The sequence below is a fragment of the Sycon ciliatum genome, chromosome 7 (assembly GCF_964019385.1).
Source record: "Sycon ciliatum chromosome 7, ocSycCili1.1, whole genome shotgun sequence".
Lineage (NCBI taxonomy): Eukaryota > Metazoa > Porifera > Calcarea > Leucosolenida > Sycettidae > Sycon > Sycon ciliatum.
In genome coordinates this window covers 15,864,868-15,891,894 of record NC_088649.1, presented here as the reverse complement: position 1 = coordinate 15,891,894, position 27,027 = coordinate 15,864,868, and the positions used below count along the sequence as shown (strand labels likewise).

General features: G+C 46.0%; 1 protein-coding gene across 1 annotated transcript in view; it reads left to right on the top strand.

Annotated features, from left to right (window-relative positions):
- The first annotated feature begins 766 nt into the window (after nt 1–766).
- The window catches only part of LOC135821646 (leucine-rich repeat-containing protein 15-like), a 101,235-nt gene continuing 74,974 nt past the window's right edge, over nt 767–27,027 (top strand). Inside the window, exons 1-4 of the mRNA XM_065334645.1 lie at nt 767–1,009; nt 9,412–9,527; nt 14,748–14,819; nt 19,650–19,721. Of these exons, the coding sequence (XP_065190717.1) occupies nt 989–1,009; nt 9,412–9,527; nt 14,748–14,819; nt 19,650–19,721 (281 nt within the window). The 5' untranslated portion in view covers nt 767–988. The remainder of the gene's footprint in view (nt 1,010–9,411; nt 9,528–14,747; nt 14,820–19,649; nt 19,722–27,027) is intronic.

Here is a 27,027-nt window from a genome sequence, read left to right as displayed (position 1 = left end):
TGTGTGTGTGTGTGTGTGTGTTTGTTTTCTTTCCTTTTCTTTTCAACTGTCTTGTCCTGATCATGCCTCATGCGTGTTTCACAGCATACAGTATGTTTCCGCTCATTTTCTTCTTCAACACACGCTAGCTGTATTACTTTGTTCTTGCCCGTACAAGAGGCTTTTGTAGGTTTGGAATCAAGGGTTTTCGTAGGGTACTTTTTCATGTACAGTACAATATAGTACAGTACTGCATGCGGCAAGTAGGACTCGCCCATCCGCCCCCCCCCCCCCCCCCCCCAAAGCGTCGAGGAGGTAGGGGCGCTCTGGCCTGTTGGCGGGATTTTACGGTAATTTTAGTTTTGTCAACAAAACCGCATGCACACTATACTCAAGGTTCCAAGCCTCTTGTACGGGCAAAATAAACACAAGTGCAAGATCAACAGCTTAGTACCGAGAGAAAATGAGCTGAAATGGCTGTGAAAACAGTCTTACACGGAGGAAGCTACAATGGCTGTGAAAACAGTCCAATAAGGAGGAAGCTAAAATGCACACTATACTTCGTTTGTACGTAGTACGAACGTATTTGACACACGTGCTGTGAGTTTTCGTAACCCCCAAAACTGGCAAAAGTGTGCAACTCTACATTTGGGGTCTCTTTGTGCGTATCACTCATTTTGTCTATCGTACAGACTTTCAACTGAGCCTGAACTCGACCCTGGTTGAAATTTCTCATGTAACCAAATTTGCAAAGCCTAACAGTATAGCATTAGTGCATGAACCCGGTACATGTAGTCCCGCACAGTTCTTCTTTCACAGTCATCAGTACCATTGCCAAGAGAAGGAGCACTTTGGCCCTGCTTTTCCGAAAAGCACTACTAGTACTGGTATTTCTCTGTACGACCAATCGGCATTTCGCAACAGAAGGAGGGCTGTCGAGAGAGGGAACCCAAGTTCCTATGTGGCATAATATCTTTGGATCTCACAGGCTGTTTGCAACGAAGACATCATGAACGCTTCAAACTTGTGTGTAAGTACTCAATATTTCTATAGCTGTTAGTTTTCTTTGTTGTCACTTGTAGACATCTACTGTGTTATCAAGAACATACCGTATATTCTCTATTATAAGCGCCGTGCTTCTATTTTTTCAACACCCCTCTATCCCGTGCTTATATTGGAGACCGCACTTATATTGGAGACCGTGCTTATATTTTTTCAACCAATACATCCATACAGAACAAGAAGAAATACATGCTAGATATCATGCATGTAGCATTGATTTCCACCAAGACCGTGCTAGTAATAGAGACTGTGCTTATAATGTTTCGAAAGGTGCTCACAGTGTGCTAGTATTAGAGACTGTGCTAGTAATGGAGACCTGTTCTTATAATAGAGAATATACGGTAATAATATTATGATAAGGGGTCGTCCGTATTATTCGAAAAATTAAAAAATCCGTCCTCATGCAGAAAGGCCAAGGGGGTGGGTGGTCAAGAGCGCTGGCGGAATTTAATTTTTCGATTTTTCGTACTTTTTGTTTTCGTCCGTGACTTTCATACACTTGTTGCACTGACATGTAGTGCACTGTAGACGTAGTGTAGGATCGCAAACACCAGTATGATATACCGGTACATGACTCTTTTGTAGTTGTAGGACGTGCATGGCCGTCGGTAGACCTACTCACTTTACTTAGCTACTAGTACTTGACATTCATGTACATGTAGGTGCAATCAGTGAACATGGGGTCAGGACTCAGGAGTTATTATTTTCGAGCCGGGCATCGGTAAAAATCCAAAAATTAATGGGAAAAAATGGGAGGTGGGTGGGTGGGTCAGAGAGAATTTTGCACGAGGACGGATTTTTTAATTTTTCGATAATTACGGACGACCCCTAAGTGCAAATCGGCATGCCCTTTAATACAGTTGTGGCAAGTGAAATCCAACACTTGGCATAAGGGACTGCACCATGCAGTCTTCAGCCCCTGCAGCCCTGCATACGGACAGTACGAGGTCATTTGCTATTTTTGGACACTCTAAATAGCACCCCATTATGTTGGTTTGTAAGATAACTTAAATTTCTTTCTTGCTTTCTACTGGCACACTTATACTTTACCACCACCCCACACACCTGAAGGCATAGAGTTGAAGCATGAGGTCACAACTTGACCTGATTCATGCATTGCCCTGCTCTAGTAATGGTTCATGAATCCGCCCAGCCCACATTCCTTCTCCGTTTCTCTCCGTTTTTCTTTCCTCAGTTTCAGTTGCATCTTCCTCTCTGCTCTGTTTTATTTTCTCTTTTCGTTCGTTCCTCTTGATATTTGTACTTTGTACTGTTGAGGCAACGAACTGAAATAATAAAAACCAAACCCAACCAAACCATTGAAGGTGTCTTTTTCTACTGCTTTTTCAATGCGAGCAATTATTGGACAACTAAATTAAATAGCATCTAGCAGCAGTCTGCAATGGTGTGAACAAGTAAAACTTGCCCAGGACATGAAAATGGGGTAAGGCTATGCCTATGAGACCGGCTGATATGAGTTCTAATGACAGGCCATAGCAAGCTTTTCAAGGCTTTTCAATGTGACACACAATTTAAAGGGTCACTAAAGGTTTTTCACGGACGTAATATTCAAGAACAGAGGAGAGTACTCCAGAGTGGCCCATCTCCTTCTCATATTTCGCAAAGAGTGGAGGGCTAGCGCCGTAACTAGCCGCTGCGTCCTTCTTGGTTAGGAAGTGCTCACTGGTGCCAGGTGAGTGGAACGCTCGCACTGCTAAAAAATATTTCTCCTGACCAGAACCCCTCCACAAACGCACCGGTTGAGAAGGCGAGGAGACTCTTCCAGGCGGATTCGAGGTGGAAGACGTAGTCCCTGGAGTTGATGGAAGGGATACAACATCCCCCATGTCGACATTCTCTCCGTTATGCGATACTCATTACATTACCTAAGAATAATAAAGAAAACGCCCAGAAAGAAACGGCCTTCACCGCTAAAAATTGGCGCAAAGAAACTTGAGGACCACAAGAAGACACTCTTATCGAAGATTTGTCCACCAAGGAGAGGACAACAACTCAGGAGGATTCTACTTCCATATTTAACTGATTTTTCCAAAAATTACGACATGTCCAAAAATTGCGAACCACCTCGTACATGTGTTACATACAACTTTATCTGTCTGATGACAAAACTCGTACTCATCACAGTCAAGGTTCAAAAGATGCTGGCAAAAATGAATAGGGATTGGATACCAATACTCCTTATGTGTACCATGTTTGTGAACTGTGTGTAGCTACACTGTGACCTTTCGACCTGTTTGGGATGCATACGGCTCTATAGTACAGTACAAATTAGGTGCAGTGCATTGCATCATTGGTGTCCATTTGTGGCGCTGTCCCCTATGACAAGTGTCGGATTTCACTTGCCACAACTGTAGATCCGCAAACAGCGAAAGTTTCACACATCACGTGGTCTAAATCTCATATTGTACTTTCACCGCTCGTGCTGGTCATAACAAGCAGCGGATTAAATGTTCCAGCAGGGGTCTCATCGATTGGCAAATCTGGATTGAGTGCGGGCACACGGTGTAGTCCGAGCAACGCTGGCCCAATCAAACCAAACAAGGGTGTAGTTCGCAACATGTACGCATATTGAACAAAGATGATGTGAATGTTGTCAAAAAAGCACCAAAGTTGTTTGAATTCTTTATGCTCACGATGGCACCATCGCCAAGAAGAGATACATTTATGAGAAGGTGAGATTGTGGGTTAAACAGTTGGAAAGTGATTTACATCACTTTGAACTTTACAAGTATGGGAGAGGGTGAGCGCTGCAGGAGCAGATTGAGTTAATCGGCAGTGAGCAGATTTCTTGTTTGAAAGCAGGTCGGGAGGAGACGTCATGAATGCTAGCAGGGAGGGCATTGTAGTATTCTAGGGACTTGTACAGTGGGGAGTCTTTACAGCGATCGGTTCTGGAGGGTGGGAGGTGCCAAGTGCGTGCGTGTCCAAGGCTGTACTGGGCCGTAACTTGAGCGGGGGTGTTGAGCATGCGTATGTGTTGTGGGGCATATTGATATTTTATGGAGTGAGCAAGCTGTTGTTGTTTTTGTTGTTTATTTAATATACATCGCATGTCAAACGGGCAGTTCTGCCCAATACCGTAAAGTACCGTTGATCCGCCCCCACGCCATGCCGCTTCCCAGCTGGTTTTTCGACAGGGGCGGGAATTAGATCAAGGCTGTCAAGTGCAGTACGATGTACAACAACTTGGAGGATCAGACTCGATGTGCTAAATTGTGCACATTCTCATCCTGGATTGGCACATATTGAGTACAGCAGTGCAAGCGTCGGTTCAACATCGTATTTCGTTGTCTACGCCGAAATCGCTTCACAGGTAGAAAATCGACAGGCGGCGGGAATTAGAGAGGGGGCGGATCAACGGTACTTTACGGTATTATGAAAGCGATGACAACCAGTAAAAAGAGTCAGAGATGAAGAGAAAGTAAAATTATAATTATAATACGAAAATGGAAGTAACAGTGAGGGGAGGCAGGGTTAGGACGAGCAGGAAAAAGGTTTGTATTATAAACATGGGAAATTGTGGACACAAGGTATGCTATCGATTTCCATGTTAAACCCATTTAGCGCTACTGGGCCTTGCCTATGGTACTCTGCATATAAAATGCTAAAAACAGGGCCAATAGCAAGTTCTAAAACTCCAGGGTTCTGGCAACTGGTGTCCTCAAATATTTTGGAAATGATTGCCAAGGCTATCAACCACAGGGTGACAGAATCGATACAGTCCCCGAAAAGAATAGCGCTTCACAATAGGGGACGCAAGTCTGCTCAAATTGCGTGAAATACGCTAAATGTGTGCAATTGCAGCTGAAAGATCGCTGAAAAGAGAAGAAAAAAAGACGCATACTGTTACCAAGCGGGATTCGTACCAACAACCTATCGTACTAGAGGCAGGACCATGATCCAACTGACTAACAGTGCTTTTACACACCAGACAGTGACAGAAATCATTATATCCCATGACGTCTATAGACGTCATCCCGCGCATGGGGGGCATTTTCAATGACGTTTATAGACGTCATCAGCGTTCAATGGGTTAAAAAGTTTCTTGGCTCTCCATCTGAGAAAAAGAGATCTCAAATTTACAAGTCGGGTCATCGTAGCATGATTCTATCGAGCCTCATCAGCAGGTTACGAAAGCCATTACATTTAACCAAATAAAAATACGCGTAGCATGCGTTTGAATCCACCGTCAGATACTAGCGACTTCATATTATCGGGCAGGCCATTCCAGAGTCGGTAGCTGGCTAGACACCTCGGTTGAAACACCTCCTCCAGCAACGAATCAAGATACATAGAAAGGTACGCACTCACCCGTTAGATCAACAGCTTCGGCAGATGTATCGTGCAATACGGCGAGAAGGCCCTCTCCTCAATAGGCAGCTGAAGTCACAGTATTACATCAGAGAGTTCGAAAATCGTCGCCATGACCCACGAGGCTAATGGGCCAGTATCAATAGCTAGTCTGGTAGAACAGCAGTGAGGGCTGCACCAGCAGCCACACTCGCTGATCTGACGACTACTAGTGCCTTTGCCGAGATCGTCCATGACCCTGCCAGACCAGTCGAGGTGCCCCTGCCTCTTGCAGACCCCAATGGCGCTACCCTTTTGGAGTTTGATACTGTCAGCGTCGATGCCATCTCGAAGTTCCTTGAATCTCTGGCATCCAGCAAAGCCACCGGCTCCTATGATATTCTGTCCGGCATCCAGAAATAATGCAGAGATTAAGTCTCGTATCCCCTAACTTTTATCGTCCCCCAGTCCCTTAGATCTGGCATCTTTCCTGCTGCCTACAAAATTGCCCATGTCTGCCCTGTTTACAGATGTGGTGATAAGACCTCAGCCACCATCTACAGACCAATCTCACTGTTACATATCGCTGCCAAGATCCTAGAGAAGATTGTCCACAAGCAAGTCACTTCGTATTTCACCAGAATCCAGACCTATCTGCAAGAGTACATAACCCCCCAGAGTGTGCAACTCCCACATACCCTGTTGTCCCGACAGAATTTCAAGTTGACGTCATTATTTATGACGCAATGCTCCTTGCAGCAGTGATTTACAACATGTGTACGGGTGTCAACGCATCACACGTTTTTCTTTGCAATAATTTGTACAAGATCGATCGGCTTCGGTCAACCACAGGTTCCGGATTCGTCTGATAATCCGTGTACAGTGCGCATTGCATCATCAAAATGACGTCAACTTGAAATTCTGTCGGGACAGCACCCATAGTGGAGTTGCACACTCTGGGGGGTTATGTACTCTTGCTATCTGCCATAGCAGCTGAACAATTTGCGTACCTCTCACATCATAGCTGTGAGGATGCCCTGACACTTTGCATAGACAGAACTTGACTAGAAGTCTTTGCGGATATGGGCAAGGCGTTCAACCGTGTGCACCCAACAGGTCTACTGGATGAGATAGCCGCACCTGGCGTAGGCAATACTGTCCTCAAGTGATTCTCAGACTATCTCACGAATCGCAGTCAGCAGGTTACTGTCAATGGTGAGAAGGGTGACACCAAACCCTGTACAAGAGGGGTCCCCTAGGAGTCTGTTGTCGGGCCATTGCCTTTCTGCATGTACGTTCGCCGAATATCCGAACTTATTCGCGAGAGTATTGGTTGGTTGGTTGGTTGGATTTATTTAAAGTCGTACAACAAACAGGCATATCTGCCTCCTTATATGAAGACCACTTCTGGCAGTAAAACATTTTAAAGAAAAGAGAAAGGAAAAAAGAAGAAGAAGAAGAAGAGAAGATCAAGAAAGCATCCTGAGCATACAGCTAGCCGGAGACTGAGCACAGCTAGCCTCGGCATGCATCAGAGCATCAGGATTACTACATATTACTAGTACAGTTGTGGCAAGTGAAATCCGACACTTGCCATAGGGGACAGCGCCTCAAATGGACATCAATGATGTAATGCACTGCACCTAATTGGTACTATAGAGCCGTATGCATCCCAAACAGGTCGAAAGGTCACAGCTTAGATACACACAGTTCACAAACATGGTACACATCAGGAGTATTGGTATCCAATTCCCATTCATATTTGCCAGCACCTTTTGAACCTTGACTGTGATGAGTACGAATTCTGTCATCAGACAGATAAAGTTGTATGCAGCACATGTACTGTACATATGCAGGGCTGCAGAGGCTGCAGGATGCACGGTGCAGTCCCTTATGCCAAGTGTCGGATTTCACTTGCCACAACTGTACTATACTCAAGATAGGGGAGGGGGGTTGCTGTCATGCTACAGTAAGACAATACGCGTGCAGCACACCCTTGAACTGGAGGGGGGTGATGTTTCTCGCATCAGGTGGAAGACTGTTCCAAACGCGTGCAGCAGAAAGAGACACGGGAGTATGGTGCAGCTGCACGCTGATGATATTGCGTTCTACGTATTCGGCTCTGATGTGGCTACAATCATGCTACGCTTGCAGGATAGTATGCGGTGGCTAGAGCAATACACAGTTCATGGTGATGCGGGGTCCTGCCCTGCCTGCACTGAGCCCAGCCCTGTACCTGACCTGTAAAGGTGTTGTCATTTCCCCTGTCTCTACTGTAAAATACCTCTGTATACTAATCGATGATTTTTTTTATCTAGGATATGCAAGTAATGTGTATGTGCACTGCTTGAAAACTACCCCATATACCCAGGCTTGTAACGGTCAGCCATATTGCGATGAAAAATGCATTTGGTTTAGATAGAATGACCCCAACTGCATTAGTTCTACAACTGTGTCATCTGTATTCGTTTGAGTAAAGAGTTAATTTGAAACTATACGGTTTGGTCTATCACTACTTGTCATCAATTGCTAGCCCCTCCTTCAATCACTGTTTACCCTGCGTTCAGCTGGCCCGCACACAAATGCTCGTACTCGTGGCCAGGATACAGCTGTCTCAGCATTACCTACTGCAGAAATTGAGTACGGACTGCACTCGGTTTCACTTCTGGCGGCATGTCGGTGGAATGCTATTCCTCCAAATTGTCGTTGGGCACAATCTGCTGATACTTTTGCTCGCCTCACAAAGATTCACCTAGGGTTCCCTGTAACAATGGCGGGGCCCTGCCTGTTGGGACTCCCTAGTCTAATAAACACTACTAATACTTCTACTACTACTAGCCCAGCCACCTTCAGTTCTATGCCCTGCTAGAAGCGCATAATGGCTTCCTTTAAATGCTTTTCTGCTAAATGGGTTTCTGTAGTATAGCGGACTAAAGAATAGGAAACGTGTCACTCAATATTGTATTATGCTATTTTTTTTAGAATGAGGTCTGTCTCGTTATCCAGGAAAACGACCAATGAGCAACGTTGCCGCCAAGGGCCTTATCAGAGTTTAAAGACAGCTCAATCGTAATCTTACTACTCTTGATATTAACATGAGGGAGCTTGGAAGCTCAGCATCCTACGCTAAGCTTTTTTTTTGCCTAGCTCATGCATGTTATTAGAACTGATGGAAATGTTTTTTTTTCCATTAATTGGCTATAGTGTTTTACTTCGACCATGACGGCTACAATGCCCAACCATACCATAACGAACTGATCGGCTACATCATTGTACTGCAAAAGTTTCCATCTGTTCGAATACCATGCATGATGAGCTAGGCAAAAAAGAATAGCGTAGGGCCCTGAGCGAAAGAAAATAACTTTCTCTTTGCATTCGAAGGTAATACGACACCGTCTACCACCTTGATGCCCAAGGCAAAAAAGCATAGTGATGTTATAAATTTTTCATCTCTCCTAATTTACTCAAGACATAACCTAGGATTCGAACCCGCACTATCGCACCGTATGCATCCCCCCCGATACACTTCGCATACATACTCATTCTTCCAAGCTGCTGCACGTTATGATCTTGCATTTGAAAGCCCTATTTGAATATTGTGGCCAGCTGTCTCTGATGGTACGGTACGAGACAGGTACGGGATAGCGCCAGGCATGCCGACGTACGCGACGGTACAAACAAACAAACACATGGCAATAAAGCTGTGTGGACCCTGGCTAGCGCGATACGTTACTGAAGTTACACCTTTTGCATAGCTACGGGAATAGCAAAGTCTGGTAATTCGAACCTCAAAACGGGCATATGTTCTGGGGGTTGGATAATTGGAATGACTGGGGTTTGATTTATCCAGATTCTACCTATATTTTTCCACCTCAGCGTTGATTTTCTCATCTTGTCCGCAAAATTAGAATGTTTAGCGTCCTTGTGTACGTATACAAATATTATGTTTAGGTAATTGATAGCACTGCTGTGTTGTATTTTTGAGTTTCTACCAGAAGCCGTAACGTTTTCTGTTCTGTTCTGGTTGTGCGTCTGGTCATTTCCTTTGGATATTCGCAGCTCTTATCGGTAGCTGTGATTTGTATGGTGCTAGCTTGGAGTGAACCTTCCAATGCCTGTGGTCCGTGTACATGTAGCAACGGAGTTGTCATGTCGTGCCCAAACATTGCCAAAATGTGAGTTCTACATGATCTGGCGTTTGAAAGCTTTAACTTACGTATTCAAAGCAGCAATTAGAAATATTCAGCACTTGTGCCCATATTAGTCTACACCTTGAACACTATTCAATGATGGAGTTAATCCTTTGATCCTTGGGAATGAATGAAACAAGTTTTGATGCAGATAATACATTAGGGTCTTTTCAATAACGTTGTTGCATGCCTTTTCCTATACAAACGTCAAGGTGATACAAAGGCACAAATTCGCATAGATCAACTGATTTGCCGAGTTGGAGAACCAGCTTTAGAGTTACACAAACAGGCGATGGCGCCTCCTTTTATACATGTGAGCGACATACACGGCATGGCAAGGTTATTGCTAATAGTAATGGGAAGTAATGGGGAGGGGAGGAGAAAAAATCACAAGTGAAAGAAGTCACAAGGGTAAGAGAGTAAATATATTAAAGTCGGATGTTGAACCAACCATAACTGTAGAAAGGAAAAGGACATTTGAATTCGAGTTAAGAGTAACTCTCCATCACTAGATTTTTCATACTAGTGTTAAAACGATCTCACCGAGTACTCTTTAGCTCGCTCGCCAGAAACTCGGCTCGTTTGTGCGGCCAGCTCGTTTGCACTAACGAACACCGTACTCCGTACACATGGCAGTACATGTCGACCGGGGAGTTGTAAAATATGTTACGATTCCCTGGTCGATCGAGAGTCCAGTCCCGCTCAAAGTGAAAATCACTCGCAGTTACAGTGTCTGTATGCCTGCACGACACTTGAGTTGTTTGTGTTGTCATTGCAGCTTTGGTGGACTCTACTGATGTCTTGTTCCGCATCTGAGTGAAAGTTACGCTCAGTCGTTTGGAAGTATTCTCCCGCGATGCAGCGAAGACCAGGGCTACTTGCAATCTTTGCAAAACGGTCTATTCTTACAAAGTCTACTTAACCACGGCGCCGAAAAGACATCTCGACACCAAACAGTAGTCCAAAGTGAAGCAGCAGCAACCCCAATTATGCCAGTGGTGATAATTTGCGGTGATAATTTGAACCAGCTGAAAAAAATCGAACTTTGAAAAAAGTATATTCAAAAATTCATATTTGCCACATCAATGAAACTCGTTAGCTCGCTCGATAGCTTGCTCGTTAGTGGAACTGATCGTTCGGTTTTTTTTTATAGATATGCTCGTTTCAACACTACTATGTACAGTCAGAAAGTGGAAGAACTAGGCACAAAACTGACAGAGTACTGAGACATCTTGAATCGTGGTTCGACCTTATTGTCCATTGGTCTTGCCAGTATCGTCATCGCAATGCATGAACATCCACCAATGTCCTTCACAGCGGAGACTTTCAGCTCGTGCTTATCTTGCTTGCGCTCACCTTTCCCTCCTGATGTTATTTCTATAACTTAGAACCTTCCAAGTTGGAAGGCTGTTGGAGTGCACATCCAAGATCTGCTAGAGCTGTTAGCCAGTTAGTTGTGAAACCAGGGCCGTTCCGAGTGCGACATTTATCAATATGGCGGCGTACCGTAGCAACCCGCATCGCAACAGCTCGATGCGTGCAGTCTTTCTGCACATTTTTCAAATTTATCGAAGAAAGTTTTTGTTTTTGGGGCGATGGATTCGTGCCTTGGAGAGGTCGTATGAGGCCATGCTGGAGGAGAATAAGTCTACCAAGACCTGGAAGCCTCCCTTTGGCGAAGTACTGAAGTTAGTATGTCCTGGAGTCAATACAGGAATTGTTTTCAAGACGATGCCCTGTAATAAATTCTACTTCCTCCGCGTCATCGAAATTGTCGCAGTTTGACTAGTGACTTGTCACTTGTTACTGACAACTCCATAAGCTAAGCCATTCAAAATTTATTACACAGTATGATAGTCTGAAGACTAGAGTAACGTTCCAGGACAGTTGGACTGAGAGTTTTCATGCAGAGATGAAGTCCTCGTCGTCGGTGATGTCAATGGACGCAAAATATCGTTCCGAAATATTTCAAGGAAGGTTGAAAGTTGGTCGCGCCTCATCTCAAACGCTTTGACTTTCTCCACAGGACAAGAGCTGCTCACGATGCTTGTCGTCTGCTAGCTTTGGGTGATTTTTACTTCGCCACCAACGAAGCCTAGTAAGAATACATGATCGCTGCGAGGTCGGTTGATTACCATCGGCGGAATCACCTCGATCTTGAAATGAACTTTTTTTTAGCCGTGGCATGCCCATTTATTTTAGCTGTGTGGTTACAGCTCATGCAGGTCAGTGTACTATCACGTCCAGCACGCCCTCTTTTTCAGCAGCACTGGTATACCATGGTACGGCACCTGCGCGTGCATCACTAGCACTACGTGTAGAGTCTACACAGCTCTTGCAGGTACAATCATGTACTGAGTGTCTCAGCCAGAGCGACACATTTTTATCGCTGTTGCAGGCATTTAGTTTGCTGACCCCTCGATGTTTCTCCAAGCGCTGCCACTTGTTCCACGAAGTCATTCTCACCCCAGCTAAGGTAAAAAAGTGATGAGGCTTGAGCGAATGGCCATAAGCACGAGAAATGTGCAGGCTGCAATGCCTGACTGATCTGAGCGAGTCGAAATTACCATCGCAGCGACATCAGCGAAGAAATTGCGTCTACTGTTATAGTTCAAAAATTCCAGCTTCCAATAACCGACAATATAACTTTGCCGTCACCCTATACTGATGACTATCGCCTATGTCCGATTCCTTGCCTCTGGTACGAGTGCTGGTGAGTAAATACCCCGTTTTATATCAAAAGTAATTTCGATGACTCGGAGGAAGTAGTAATGTAGTGCATCATGGTATTCGGTGTGTTTGAAATTTCGGAACAAGAAGGGGGCACGTTTGCTTGACTCGCTACCATCATGACGTGAACAGATGGAACCCCACTGCTCTTATTCTAGAACATGTTCTCCCCCTGAGGACAGCTTACAGCTAGATTTCCGTGCACAAGAAAAGAGCACAAATAAATCGTTAGACTGATTGCAATTCATCTTGGAGAAGGAGAAGGATAGAATTCGATCGTCTGCTACTCTCTCAACGCAAAGTTGATGACATAGCAGCTACATGTACGTCTCTTCATGCATGTGCTCTTCACCTTGGGGATCAATGTGAGGATTTTAGGATTGCTGGAAATCAGATTCTGTATACTATTGGACAGCAGTTTCTGCATTGCACATGCTCCACAGTGCTCATCGGCAAGGATGTTGAATTTGCGTGTAACCCTTCACCACCCTGCTCTCCATACTATTTCAGATCAGCACTAACTGAACATTAAAGTGCTTCATTTCCAGTAGAATGTGCTCCTCCAATAAGTGCGGCATCGGAGGAGGTGGTTGCACTGCTGATCTTCGTCATGAAAGAAGCAATGGATGTTGGTCAAGTCAACCGGTGGGCTTGCAGTGATAAGCAAAGTACCGCAACACATCATCAAGTGTCATAGCATGGCGGAGTTGGTTGCCCGCAACGCTTCCATGTTGGTGTTGTTAGTGTACAAATAGAGGATATCTTCCAGTCTCTAACTTTTAAAGCACATGGACCTGCTATAGGTGCTATTCTTTCAATGCTTGTTTCAAGTCACAGAATTGTTTTGCTTCTTACAGCTTTGATTTAATTCGCCGTATTGTAATTAATGTGAAGAAGAGTTTGATGCGACTTCGGCGATACTTGTGGAATTGTGTGTTGCTCCCTACGTGGGAGCTTGCGCTATTCCTGCTGACTTGAATTCTCACTTGACCGACTTGTTATTTTAAAATGAATTCATGGACATCTGTCAATTCAGCAGGTGAACTGCATTGCCATCAAGCCCTGAGCCAGCTCCATAGGAATGGCACGGTCATGAAGATGCGTGATGCTGTGTATCTCATTCGCATCAGAATAATAACCTGTTTGTTTTGGCTACACACTCCGGTAGCAACAGATACTCTGCATAGTGCAGCTTGTACAGTAGTCCTCACTGAAGAAGAAAGCAGTTTAGTAGGGAATCTAGTGAGGAGTGTACGAGGATAGCCTATTAGTGTTCTACATAATCATTTGCATATTGAACATGTTACATGTAATAATTATCATGAACGCCGAGAGTGGTAAAAGCGGGTACGGCCATCACCAGCGGCTGCGGCACTGTCCTGAGTGCCATGCTGTGCTTAGTGCTGATGCAGTGCAAGATATAATATTATTATAAGCTGCATCATGGATGCCGTTTGTTGTTGTTCAATTACTTTAAGTATTTCCGTATGGTCTTCACGCATGCAAGTGTGTGCTTTTCAGCAGGATCGTCGGCAGACTTCATTGTGCGAGGCCTAAATCTGCAGTAAAACTAGTAATACAAAAAACCCATGCCTATCTGTCTAACATTTAAAATCTGTACACAATGTCCTGCTTCTACATACATTTCGAAAGCATGGATTTCAAAAAATGTTCATTGGATGCATGTCTGATTTGTACTTGCTGACATCCAGAACGAAGCATGCACGGATCCCTCCTATGGCGGACGAAACCGGGCCTTCGTTAGACATTGAGGCAGGAGAACACACCTCCACTCGTTCTGCATATATCAGCAAACACTTGCAACTGACGTCCAAGTACGCCCCGCAAATCGACTTGGGCACGAAAACGATAATCTGGGAGGCAATGAAAATATAACTACGACGTAGGAAAAGGACAAACGTTTCAATCAAAATTGGCGTGAAGGCTGCCAAAAATTCTGCACCCCTTAGGAGGAAGCCTCAAATGTGAGCCAATTCTGATAAACGCCAATGGCCGGCACGCCGAGGAAGAACGAAATGAAAAAGATCGTAACTTCATTTTCCCATTGCGCAGTTTGACGATCAAAATATCTGCTTTCGCAGCTTGAAGGCAGGAAGGTGAATTCGCCGAGACTTCGCGAATCCAGCGTGGAAAACGGCTGGAATCGACAGAAACATAGGCTAAACCTTGCCGAATATTTCCAGAGATTTGAAAAAGGCAGCAAGGTCGTGTAAGACCGCATCATGGATCACTGGGTGACGGGGAAATGTCGTACGGTACATAATGTCGCTGGATTATGCATGCATAACAGCCGTGAAACGTCTGTACCGTCGGTCAGTGTCGTGCGCTTTTATCGCACGAGCTGATTGTTTAGTGACTGGTGGTGTTAATGGACTGTATAGCATAACGTGTAGTTCCTTGGTCCTTTATTTTTTGTATAAAATACCGCTTTATTCTGTGCCTTATTGCATCTAGTTCTTTGCGCTCTTACGGTTTGACGGATCTCAGTGGCTCAGCATTTCAGAATAACAAGATCGTTACGGATATGTAAGTCAATTTCCAAACGAATCTCACTCTAAATGGCAATCAAGAGTCCTCACTATGCGGTAATGATGCTTAAGGCTGCGTTTACACGATTGAAAACGATTTGCGTTTACACGACAACGAAATACGCCAACCGGAATGATATCGTTGCGTTTACTACTATCGTTTACACGACAACGACCGAAAACGATACCTAAACGGAACGAAATGGAAAAGCACTTCAAAGTGTTTTGAAAAGTTTTCAAAACGTTTTCATTCTCGTGTAAACGGTGAAAACAGTGAAAACGATTGGAAACGGAGCGTGGTCATGGAAACCATTCTTTGCCAGAATATAACTAGCGGGAAACACCCATTCCTTGCGACCACCAGCACGTACCAACTCCAACTAACGTGTTACTTCCCGCCCTTGCGCCAAACCAGCACGTGCTAACTTCTAGCCTGATCGCCCGTTTTCCGTTTTAGTGTAAACGGTTCAAAACGATTTTCCGTTCTCGTGTAAAAGATTTGAAAACGATTGGAGGCCAGCCCGTTTTCGTTGCGTTTCGTTTCGTTTCATTTTGTCTTTGTGTAAACGCAGCCTTATTCCCGTAGCTATGATAAAGATGGGGTACATGGACCGCACAGCATCATCAAAGACAGCTCGTCACCTTATTCAAATAGGGCTTTCAACTGCAAATTCATAACGTGGTTGTTGTCAAAACTTTATTCTCACGGTACCCATTGGCCAATAAGCGATAATGGTGTGAGAGAGGAGGAAGAGTGATGAAAAATTGGGTGAGCAGAGATTAGTGACTACGTGTATGGGCAGGGTGGTCGCTACACGAGCATACAGAGTTCTGCAACAGCAGGGATATCTGGGATTTGAAGAGAGTGCCAGAAGGGATTTTGCGAAGCTGGGTGGACAAGCAATTTTAAAAGTAATGAAGGACATTGTACAGGCAGACTGGAGACAGAGATCAGTGCTTCCGGTCTGGAGTCCGACCTAGGATGTGGAAGACGGCCAACATGGTTTATATCCACAAGCAATCTTCCCGCTCAAGCCTTAAGAATTACAGGCCCGTACCCTTGCTGTCAAGAGTATATAACCCCCAAGAGTGTGCAATTCCAGCTATGGGGTCTGTGACGGCAGAACTTCACATCACGTGATGAACCCGTACACAATATTTGCACTCTGTGCATGATAGATACAGGGTTGTACGCAGCCCAGCTTTGGGTACAACTCTCTTGTCGTCACTTTGCACTGTTTGCCAGCATAACCTTTTGAACCATGTCACGTGATGTGAAGTTCTGCCGTCGCAGCACAGCATAGTGGTTGTGCAGGCAGTTGCACACTCTTGGGGGTTATGTACTCTTGTTGCTGTGCATAATCTCAAAAGTCATGGAAACTCTTATTATGAAACCACAATTTCTCAAGTGTGACATGCCTTCTCGCTTGTGGCATTGTGTTCGTTTCAATGCAGTTGTATCTTGACTCCGCCGTACCGCTGATGTGTACGACGTGGTATACGCTACATGCGCTATGTGTGATTTGCTGTGTGCGCTATATTTGTATGTTGTATGGGTTTGCTGTCATTTTCACGCTATAACTACCTGGTGGTTTTAGCGTTAGTTGCTGTTGATCGAAGTGAAATATACTCTCAAGAGTTAATAGTTGTCCTCGTGCAGTGTGGTCGTTCGATCCTGACAATTTAGAGAATCACAGAGGGTTCACAACATTTGGAGACCACTCCAGGATACGAAGCGAGCATGGAACAGGAACTAGGTTATTTGGAAGCCAACTTTTCGCCAACGGAATTCGGTATGTATTTGAAGGCGATAAGTTGATGGAATGGGTGACGCTGCGCGTGTGAGGTTGATGGGAGGTACAGCGGAGGCTCCCTGTCACAGCGGTGGGCGTGGGCCTTTAATGAAAGTATCGACATACGACGGAAGGCAGCCACTGGAGCGTTATCTCCACCTGTTCGAGGACATCTGTGTCAAGAATGAGTTTGAGGAAAACGAATGGCTGCTGCGATTGCGTATCGCTCTGTCGGGTAGCACTGTGAAAAGGAACTGTATTGGCTGCAGCAGGCTGGGCATTGACAGACTGCACCAGTGGGGCCAAACAAGGAAAGTTATTTTTCAACCGACCATATCCAAGGCCATGACAGCCACCCTCAGAGGCCATACATGGAAAGTGATTTTTGACCCGACCAAATCCCAGGCCATGACAGTCACCCTCTGACGCGCCGGCTTAGATCTCCATGCACTCCTGTTTGGTGGCACACTGGTACACGAGACAACCAGCATCACCCTCCTTGTTGTGAAGATGGACACCCAGTTGACCTTTAGCGATCACCTGATCCCCCAGATAGGCTATGCCTTTGGGAGATCATTAATTTTAAGGTGGCAGACCACCCGAAAATTCGGTGAAAAATCGAATTTGTAAATTCATATCGAGTGCTACGTCAGTTGAAAGAGCATGAATAGCTGCAAAATCTATGAAAATTTTGTCTCGATCTGACCAGACGTTCAAGAGTTATGGCCGAAAAAATGTTCCCTTGCAAGGAAAAATATATATATTTTTTTGGCAACACTGTATTTGAATATGAGCAGACCGTGTGGAACTTGTCCTATCATGGAAACACGCGAAAGTGTGCAGAATTTTGCTCCAAGTCCAAAAATCACGTTTTTTAGCCACGTATTGGGCTGCACGTGCAGCAGGACCTTTGCCAGCACCCTCGTGACGTTGCAGATATGTGGCTTGAATATTGTGGTTGACGTTGATTCAGTGACTTTGACAAGTTTGAGTCGTGTCAAGAAGTCAGGTAGGATTCAGTACCAGGCAGTAGTGTAACGCGAGTGGTAGTCTTTGCCAATTTTTGAGGGTATCCTGGATTTGGTGTGCAGCGCTGTGGAAATGGCTTGCTGTGGACGTCCCAGCACTGGATGTTGTATCAAAAGTACGACCTCGTAGCACGTGCTAAACCTAAAAAAAATCAAAAATTGACTTGGGTCTGTGGGAGTCTGTGAGAGAACGCAAACTCGTTCCGTTGTGACAGATTCCAGGGCCACTTTGAGGGGCCCTACCCCACCACCCATGGCTGCTTGTGAACTTGTTTTAGGTTTGGATCCCACGCACGGACAGAATGGGCACGAAAATGTGAACAAATTGTAAATGCATTCTTTTGGCTCCTGGGTGTCGCGCACACCGAGGCACTATGCTGGAATTTCGAGTTTTCCGGCCTGGAAAGCCTGTCAGCGAGGCTCAAGAATTTTTAAATCATGTCCAGAGAGCCAGCATAGTGGAAGAAGTGTGTGGTCAAACTTTCACTCAAATCCATGGAGAGATGCCAAAGTTACGGTCAATTGAATGCCATATGGAATTTAGGGGTAGGCTGACCCCTTAAATAATAAAATTTACAAACTACCTACGCTCCGCAGCCACCCGTGCACGCCAACGGCTTGGTGTCCTAAACAGAGCCGCCCGCATCCTCACCTGCGCCGGCAGGTGGACCGTATATAAGGCTTTTGTACGACCAGTCATGGAGTATGCGCCTCTTGTGTGGATGGAAGCTGTGCAGAGTCACCTTCAGCGTCTGAACAATGTTCAGTCCTGCGCACTGGATGCTTTCGGTCCTGGTGGACACCTAACCAGGCTGGCCATCCGCTGTACTGTTGCCTCGCTTGCCTACCCGTACCAGCTGCACTTCTTGCCTGGTCCTCCGCATCTGCTCTCTGTTTGCCACAACGCAATATCCCCTTGACCAGCCCCAGAACTCGCAGCGAGCATGGTAGTGTCATTGGCCATGAGCACCAGCTAGGCATTTCCCAAATCGACCCGATTTTTCGCCTAATCGGCTTTTCTATCGGCTGAGAGAATGTCCAAATTCGGCCATATTATGAGCGCCAAAGTCAGAATTCGGCTCAAAGCACTACTTGAAATCACCTATCACAGCATAGATGTAAAAAAAATTGTAATCTGCAATGGACTGTCATTATACCAGAAACAGATAAAATAATAAGGCACCCATTTTGATAGTCCAGGGAATTGCCCACGCCTGGTAAAGAAAACAAATAGAGAAAAAGAAAAGACGGATATTTGACAGGAAGTGCAAGTACAATGGGGATACAGTGCAAGTAGTTAGTTCTCACAACGCCAAGCCACACTGCGCAACAGCCAACGCTGCTGACCGGTTCTGATCAACGGCAGAGGAAGAGGCTGGACGTCGATGACCACGAATGGCAGCGGCAGCTGCTCGGACGAGGGCAAAGCCCAACCTCACTCGAAGAAAGGCAATCACCGACGAGAAAGACTCTCCTATCTTCTCCGATACCATGGACGCAACCCTGCGGTAGAGAGCCTTCGCTGCTTGGCTTTGCCCGCCAGTGCAACTGAGGACGATGGGGACAAATGACGCATGATCGATGTGCAAATCTCGTGCTTCGTAGCTGCGACACTTCTCCTTCTCGTGTCTGGCATAGACGGACACCAGGGAGGCAGGGTTTCGGTTTGAACGAGCATACGGGTTATACACCCGAGCATCGAAGAATGTTTGCTCAAACCTACCAGACTCCAATGGCAGCCACATCCAGCCGTGCACCTCCATAGATGTATATTTACTTTGCACGCTGTAGAGGCACTAACACATCCATTCCCGGCGAATTCAGCGTTCAACATTTTCTTCAGACTTCTTAGCTCAAACTTGGTGTGAATCTACACAGGCGGGTGGGTAAAAGCCCTCACTGTAACCCACACACTCGACCTACAAACTAGTATGACAAAATAGAGTAATAAGATATTCTTCCAGGAAGTGATATACATCCTATCAAAATTCTACTTTGTTGTCCCAGAGATTTGTACCAAAATCAACTTGTTCACCTACCTGCTGGGCTGTTCAACGCCACAACCAAATTACAAACCCTGTAAGTCATGTTGTGCATGTACCGTAAAAAGGCATTTTTGTCGTAGTTCTGTTTGCAGGATGAGCATGGCAAGCAAATGCTCTTTCATTTTTCCGTAAACTGACGAGAGGTCGCCCTTTCGCTGCGCGCAATGCCAGCTGCTTGTCTCCAAGATAGTGCACCTGTCATTGGTTCTTCCTTTTAAAAGGTACTTTTTACCCCAAGGACTTCTGTTTCTGCACATATCCCCGAAAATAATTCCAAGCAGGTATGTTTAAGTCCAGTGGAGTCATATGATGCCTCCGGTACATCTAGGGTAGTTGAAATTTTGGTAGTTCTAGGGTTAAGAATATGGTTCGAAGCTCCTGGCACTTGGCTGGAGGTGTGCTGGGAATGAAGTTGGGATTGAAGGGCGTGGCGTTGGGGTTAAGTTGAGGTGTTGGTCTTGGTGGACTGATTGGGTAAGCGCATGGGTTAACCCTTTGCATGTTGAGCCCCTTTTCTCCAATCCACTGGCTTTCCAGCGCACTGACTCTCTTGGTGGAGTATGCACTCACAGCTCCGAACGAAATATATTCTCATTTTACTCCACCTTGATGGATTTTCATCGTCCTGGGCTCGTTGGAAAGATCAGGACCAAGCGAATCCATCCTGGCAGCTCTCAGCTCCATAGACACATCAGGGCCACTTCCACGTCCTCTCCAAATTACTCCACCGTGCCTCGGAACGGCACAACAACTCAATTTCACATTCTTGTTCGGCTTCTTGCCCAAATTCAACAGATTTTCACAATTCAAACTGCGCTGCAAAGCTCAGATCCAAGCGCTTCATTTGATGTCCATCACGCATGCGCCATGCCAAAGGGAAATCCCCTGGCACGCTCTTCAACAAAAAGAAGTAATGAACAAAAAAGTCCCGTTCACTCTGGGCCGTGATTTCCGTGTTCATCTTGTCGCCGCTCAATGAATTCTTATCCTATTGCAAAGAACTTTATATCCCCGGACAGGTGAGATCAAGATCTTTCCAACGGTGTATTGATTGTAACGATGCGTTTATGTTTGACGAAGTTACGAAAGTTTGTACACTGGTCTATGCACTTAACTCGTACGTAGTGGATCAGGTCATGCATAAAGTGCGAGTTCACGTTCACGACTGGCACTGTATTTGTAAATGTTGTACTCAAGTCCGTAGCAGCCCCATTTTGGTTGGTCCGGCAAGATCCGACTTCGATGCTCCCCCCCCCCCCCCCCCCCGAGCCCATACTCATACATATGCCGGTACATGTACAAAAGTACATGATTGTACTTGGAAGTACATACATTGTATCAAGAGTACATAACCCCCGTGTACTCTTGATTGTACATGTACATGTACATGCATGTAATCGTGACCATGCAGAGTGACATAGGGCGAGAAAAGGAAGAAGGACGTTCGGCATGAGTCAGGAAAAAGGGCATCAGCATGTTGTGTCCGTCCAAACAGAACTTGTTGAAGCCTATGAAGGCATAGCAACCGCATTTAAATGCATGTGATAAAAGAACCAGAATGGACCTTTGGAGGAGGAGAAAGGATATTGCAACTGAAAATCTTTGGTGCAAACTCTATCTAGAAAGAATTGGAGGAAGAAAAGAATCAATACAATCATTTCAGGAAGTACAGAGTAGGAACATTCACAGGCATGACTGTCCCCATGACCTTCAGCAGGGTCATTCTCCTGATGACATGTACTTGTAGGTCTACTACCGGCACTACTATATACTACCTCTATGCTACTTATAGCACACATCCTCATCAATGGTACCGGGTGGACATCCTGAGCTGCTCACATCTGTGAGGTTCCGTTTTTTTTTTTTTTTTTTTTTTGGCCGAATATTGGTCCGGCAGCTGCCGGACCGCCTGCTACGGCCCTGTGTACAGATGGAGCTGCTGGACAGTCTGCAGTTCAGGGCGGAGTGCAAACATGTCAAACCACTGACATGCTTTCACAGACACTGTATCAGGAACGCAGTGAGACCAGGACGCCAATGCAGGAGGGCAACAGATCTTTCAGTGGCAGAGGGAAGGCACCTCATCAGTCACCTGACACTGACAAAGATGGATTCACCATGGCGTCAGGGAAGCATACATTCTCAGCAACTCCTCGGGCTGACAAACTCGGCAATGCTTTCTCCACTGCAGCTAAAAGTGATGAAGTTTCAGGTGCTGAGGATACGGATAATAGTGGCGCACAGGGCACAATCAACGGAATAACATTTGAGTGCTAACTTGAAAACAGTACCATATTTCGACAACCTCTGCTCCTCAAGCTCTAGTTCCTCTCAATCCGAACGCTACACCATTCCAACCCACTGTAACAAGAACAGTGCTTGCACCGTCGGAGCAAGATTTGACCATTGCATTCCTCAACATTTGTAGTCTGCGCTACAAAGTACATGAACTGTCGGACCTGGTGCATTCGATGGACTGGGACATTGTCGGTGTGGCCGAGACTTGGCTCACCAACACAGTAGCTAACAATGAGATAGAAATATCTGGATACAGCCTTGTCAGGCTGGATCGAGCCGGCCGTCCTGGTGGAGGTGTGTGCCTGTATTACAAGGCTACACTTCCTGTCACCGTACAACCAGATTTGAAGGTGGACGGTATTGAAGCCGTGTGGATCAGTCTGCACCACTCCAAACAGCGGCACCTTTTTGCGTGTATGTATCGCCCCCCTGCTGAAACAATTCATTATTGGGACAGATTTGAGCAGGCTCTTCACCAGGCTGCAGTGGTATCACCATCTGTCACCCTGCTTGGTGACTTTAACATTAATGTTAGCTCAGCTGTAACACCTCAGCTCCACCGTTTCAATGATGCAATTCACTCTTTCGGTTTGAGAAATTTAGTTTCTGTCCCAACCCGAATAACCCCAAGATGTCCCGTCGGCACAACACTGGACCTGATCCTCACCAGTAGCCCTGCTACAGTCTCCTGCAATGTCGTAACCTGCACTCTGAGTGATCACTCGGCCGTACATGCTAGACTGGACCTCGCGCTACCGTCCGCTAAGCATCAACACTCCTCGCAACGCCGGGGAACCAGTTTAACCCGCAACATGCGCACCATAAACCTTCCAGAATTTCGGGATGAGCTTGCCAATGCCAACCTGAGCTGGTTCCAATCGACTTCCTCCACTGATGAGATGTGGAGCACTTGGCACACTAAATTCATGCGTGCTCTTGACAGACATGCCCCTCTCAAATCCACCAGCAGGAAGGCGAGCTCATATCCCCCGTGGTCTGACAGGGAATTGTACCAACTCCAGTGTCGCAAGAAAAGGCTACACCGCCAGTGGCTTCAGAAGAAGGACAGCACCCATCTCTACTCGGCATTCAGGCGTGCCTGTGCGGCTGCCAGAAATGCCTATCGTAGGAAACGCAATGAGTATTTCCAAATCCAATGTGCTGAACATAGTCGCAATCCACGCAAACTGTGGCATATCATCAACACTGTAACATCTCGAACTCGCCAACGTATTGAGCCAACGTGTGATGTGGAGGATGTCGCCACAGCCTTCAGTAAAGTTGTGACTGATAATGATAGACCCCCTGTGCTCACCATGCCACAGGGTCCATCACGCCCCACAGCGTTATCAGCTTTCCAGTATGTCCGAACCAACTCTGTTTATCGTCTCCTGAGAGGCATCAATGCAGCCAAGGCCACAGGCAGTGACAGCATCCCAGGAGTACTTCTGAAGTGCTGTGCTGATATCATTGCTCCGTCTGTTGCTGCTCTCTTCAATGCCTCACTATCCCGTGGTACAGTACCCTCTGCCTTCAAGCTTGCACACGTATCACCGCTAAATAAAGCTGGTGACCCAGCAGTTCCCACTCACTTCCGTCCCATTTCCCTTCTCCCAATCCTGTCCAAGCTTTTAGAGAAGCTGGTGCAGAAGGAACTTGTATCAGTCATGAACATCACGGAGTCACTTCCCTCCACTCAGTTTGCATTTCGCAGCGGCCATTCCAGTGAGGATGCACTAGCTCTCATCACCAACCGTATCCATACTGCCCGGGACAAACGAATGTACACAGGTGTCTGCTTACTGGACATGTCCAAAGCATTCGATAAAGTTAGACATCACCAACTAATTCTCGACCTCTTCAATGTTGGTGTCACGGCCACAGCCCTGCGGTGGTTCATTTCTTACCTCTCCGAACGGACCCAGCGTGTGTGTATCGGACCATCACGCAGCACTATCACTCTCTGCACCTGCGGAGTGCCACAGGGATCTGTGCTCGGCCCCATTTTGTTCAACATATACACTCGGGAAATACCCTATGTTGCAGGACAAGCTTTGTCTTTGCAGCAAACCGACTAAGTCTGAAGTGTCTGCAATTCTGTCTGCGTCAGCTTCAGCTATTGCTAACTGGCTAAACGACCGTGGCTTGATCCTGAATGCTTCTAAAAGCCAGGTGATCTCCATTTCCTTTTTCATTTTACCTTGGCGTAACATTTGATAGCAACATGTCTTGGGATGACCACGTAACCCGCTGTGCACACCGTGTATCACGAAAGATCGGAGTCCTGTGGAGGATGCGGCGTTGCCTCAGCACACAGGGCCGGATAACTTATTTCCAGTCCATCATAATGCCTGATCTTCTATATGGATCAAATGCATTTTCGACATCTCTGGCAGCCAGGCACTGTCATCGACTACAGGTTCTGCAAAACCGTGGTGCCTGTGTAGTGTTCGGACGCCCGCCGTGGACATCCGCACATGACCTACTGGAGCGCCTCTCACTGTATCGGGTAACCGAAGTGTACAAGCAGAAGCTGGCATTCCTTGCATGGCGCTGCCGTTACGGCCAAGCAAGTCCTGAGCAGGTTCTCTTACTGCCAGCTTGTGGCCGGTCCACGTGCCTGGACTCCAGCATGGGTCTCTGCCTGCCACCCGCCCGCAGCAACTCTGGAAAGGGGACATTCGCCTTCCAGGGTGCGCTATGCTGGAACAACCTGCCAAGCAGTATTCGCTCCATCTCTGTTCCTCGTCATTTCAGTGCTGCCGCAGTCCCGTTTCTTCTATGAACTGAGAACATTGCAAAGCAATTGTATGTGTGGCTGTCAATGTACATGTGTGTGTGTGTATGTGTCCCATATGGTGCAGTGGTATGTGCAGTCGATTTCCAATCGAGAGGTTGCGGGTTCACTTCCCGACGATAATGGTCGCACACGTCTTTCTTCTCTTTCTCGGACTCTTCCTGACTTTTCTTTCATTCTCCTGGGTGGTTACCAACAGCCAGTGTATGCCGGAGTATGTGGTGTGGTGTGTGTGCACGGCTGTTCTGAGTGCGACATTTATCAATATGGCGGCGTACCGTAGCAACCAGCATCGCAACAGCTCGCGTACGCACAGCGTGCCGACGCGTGCAGTCTTTCTGCACATTTTTCAAATTTATCGAAGAAAGTTTTTGTTTTGGGGCGATGGATTCGTGCCTTGGAGAGGTCGTATGAGGCCATGCTGGAGGAGAATAAGTCTACCACCAAGACCTGGAAGCCTCCCTTCGGCGAAGTACTGAAGTTAGTATGTCCTGGAGTCAATACAGTCAATACAGGAATTGTTTTCAAGACGATGCAGTGTAATAAATTCTAGTAATGTAGTGCATCATGGAATTAGTTGTGTTTGAAACTTCGGAACAAGAAGGGGGCACGTTTGCTTGACTCACTACCATCATGACGTGAACAGATGGAACCCCACTGCTCTTATTCTAGAACATGTTCTCCCCTGAGGACAGCTTACAGCCAGATTTCCGTCCATAAGAAAAGAGCACAAATAAATCGTTAGACTGATTGCAATTCATCTTGGAGAAGGATAGAATTCGATCGTCTGCTACTCTCTCAACGCAAAGTTGATGACATAGCAGCTACATGTACGTCTCTTCATGCGTGTGCTCTTCACCTTGGGATCAATGTGAGGATATTAGGATTGCTGGAAATCAGATTCTGTATACTATTGGACAGCAGTTTCTGCATTGCACATGCTCCACAGTGCTCATCGGCAAGGATGTTGAATTTGCGTGTAACCCTTCACCACCCTACTCTCCATACTATTCCAGATCATCACTAACTTAACATTGAAGTGTTTCATTTCCAGTAGAATGTGCTCCTCCAATAAGTGCGGCATTGGAGGCGGTGATATTTATTGCCACAGTTGCACTGCTGATCTTCGTCATGAAAGTAGCAATGGATGATGATCAAGTCAACCAGTGGGCTTGCAGTGATAAGCAAAGTACCACAATACATCATCAAGTGTCATAGCATGGCGGAGTTGGTTGCCCGCAACGCTTCCATGTTGGTGTTGTTAGTGTACAAATAGAGGATATCTTCCGGTCTCCAACTTTTAAAGCACATGGACCTGCTATAGGTGTTATTCTTCTATCAATGCTTGTTTCAAGTCACAGAATTATTTAGCTTCTTACAGCTTTGATGTAATTCGCCGTATTGTAATTAATGTGAAGAAGAGTTTGATGCGACTTCGGCGATACTTGGGGAATTGTGTGTTGCTCCCTACGTGGGAGCTTGCGCTATTCCTGCCGACTTGAATTCTCACTTGACCGACTTGTTATTTTAAAATGAATTCATGGACATCTGTCAATTCAGCAGGTGAACTGCATTGCCATCAAGCCCTGAGCCAGCTCCATAGGAATGGCACGGTCATGAAGATGCGTGATGCTGTGTATCTCATTCGCATCAGAATAATAACCTGTTTGTTTTGGCTACACACTCCGGTAGCAACAGATACTCTGCATAATGCAGCTTGTACAGTAGTCCTCACTAAAGCAGAAAGCAGTTTAGGAGGGACTCTAGTGAGGAGTGTACGAGGATAGCCTATTAGTGTTCTACATAATCATTTGCATATTGAACATGTTACATGTAATTATCATGAACGCCGAGAGTGGTAAAACCGGGTACGCGTATACGGCCATCACCAGCGGCCCTGTCCTGAGTGCCATGCTGTGCTTAGTGCTGATGTAGTGCAAGATATATAAGCTGCATCATGGTTGTCGTTTGTTGTGGTTCAATTACTTGAAGTATTTCAGTATGGTCTTTACGCATGCAAGTGTGTGCTTTTCAGCAGGATCGTCGAAAGACTACATTGTGCGTGGCCTAAATCTGCAGTAACACTAGTAATACAAAAAACCCATGCCTCAGACAGATGGGGAATCTTGCATCTCTGGCATTTAAAATCTCTACACAATGTCCTGTTTCTACATACATTTTGAAAGCATGGATTTCAAAAAATATTCATTGGATGCATGTCTGATTTGTACTTGCTAACATCCAG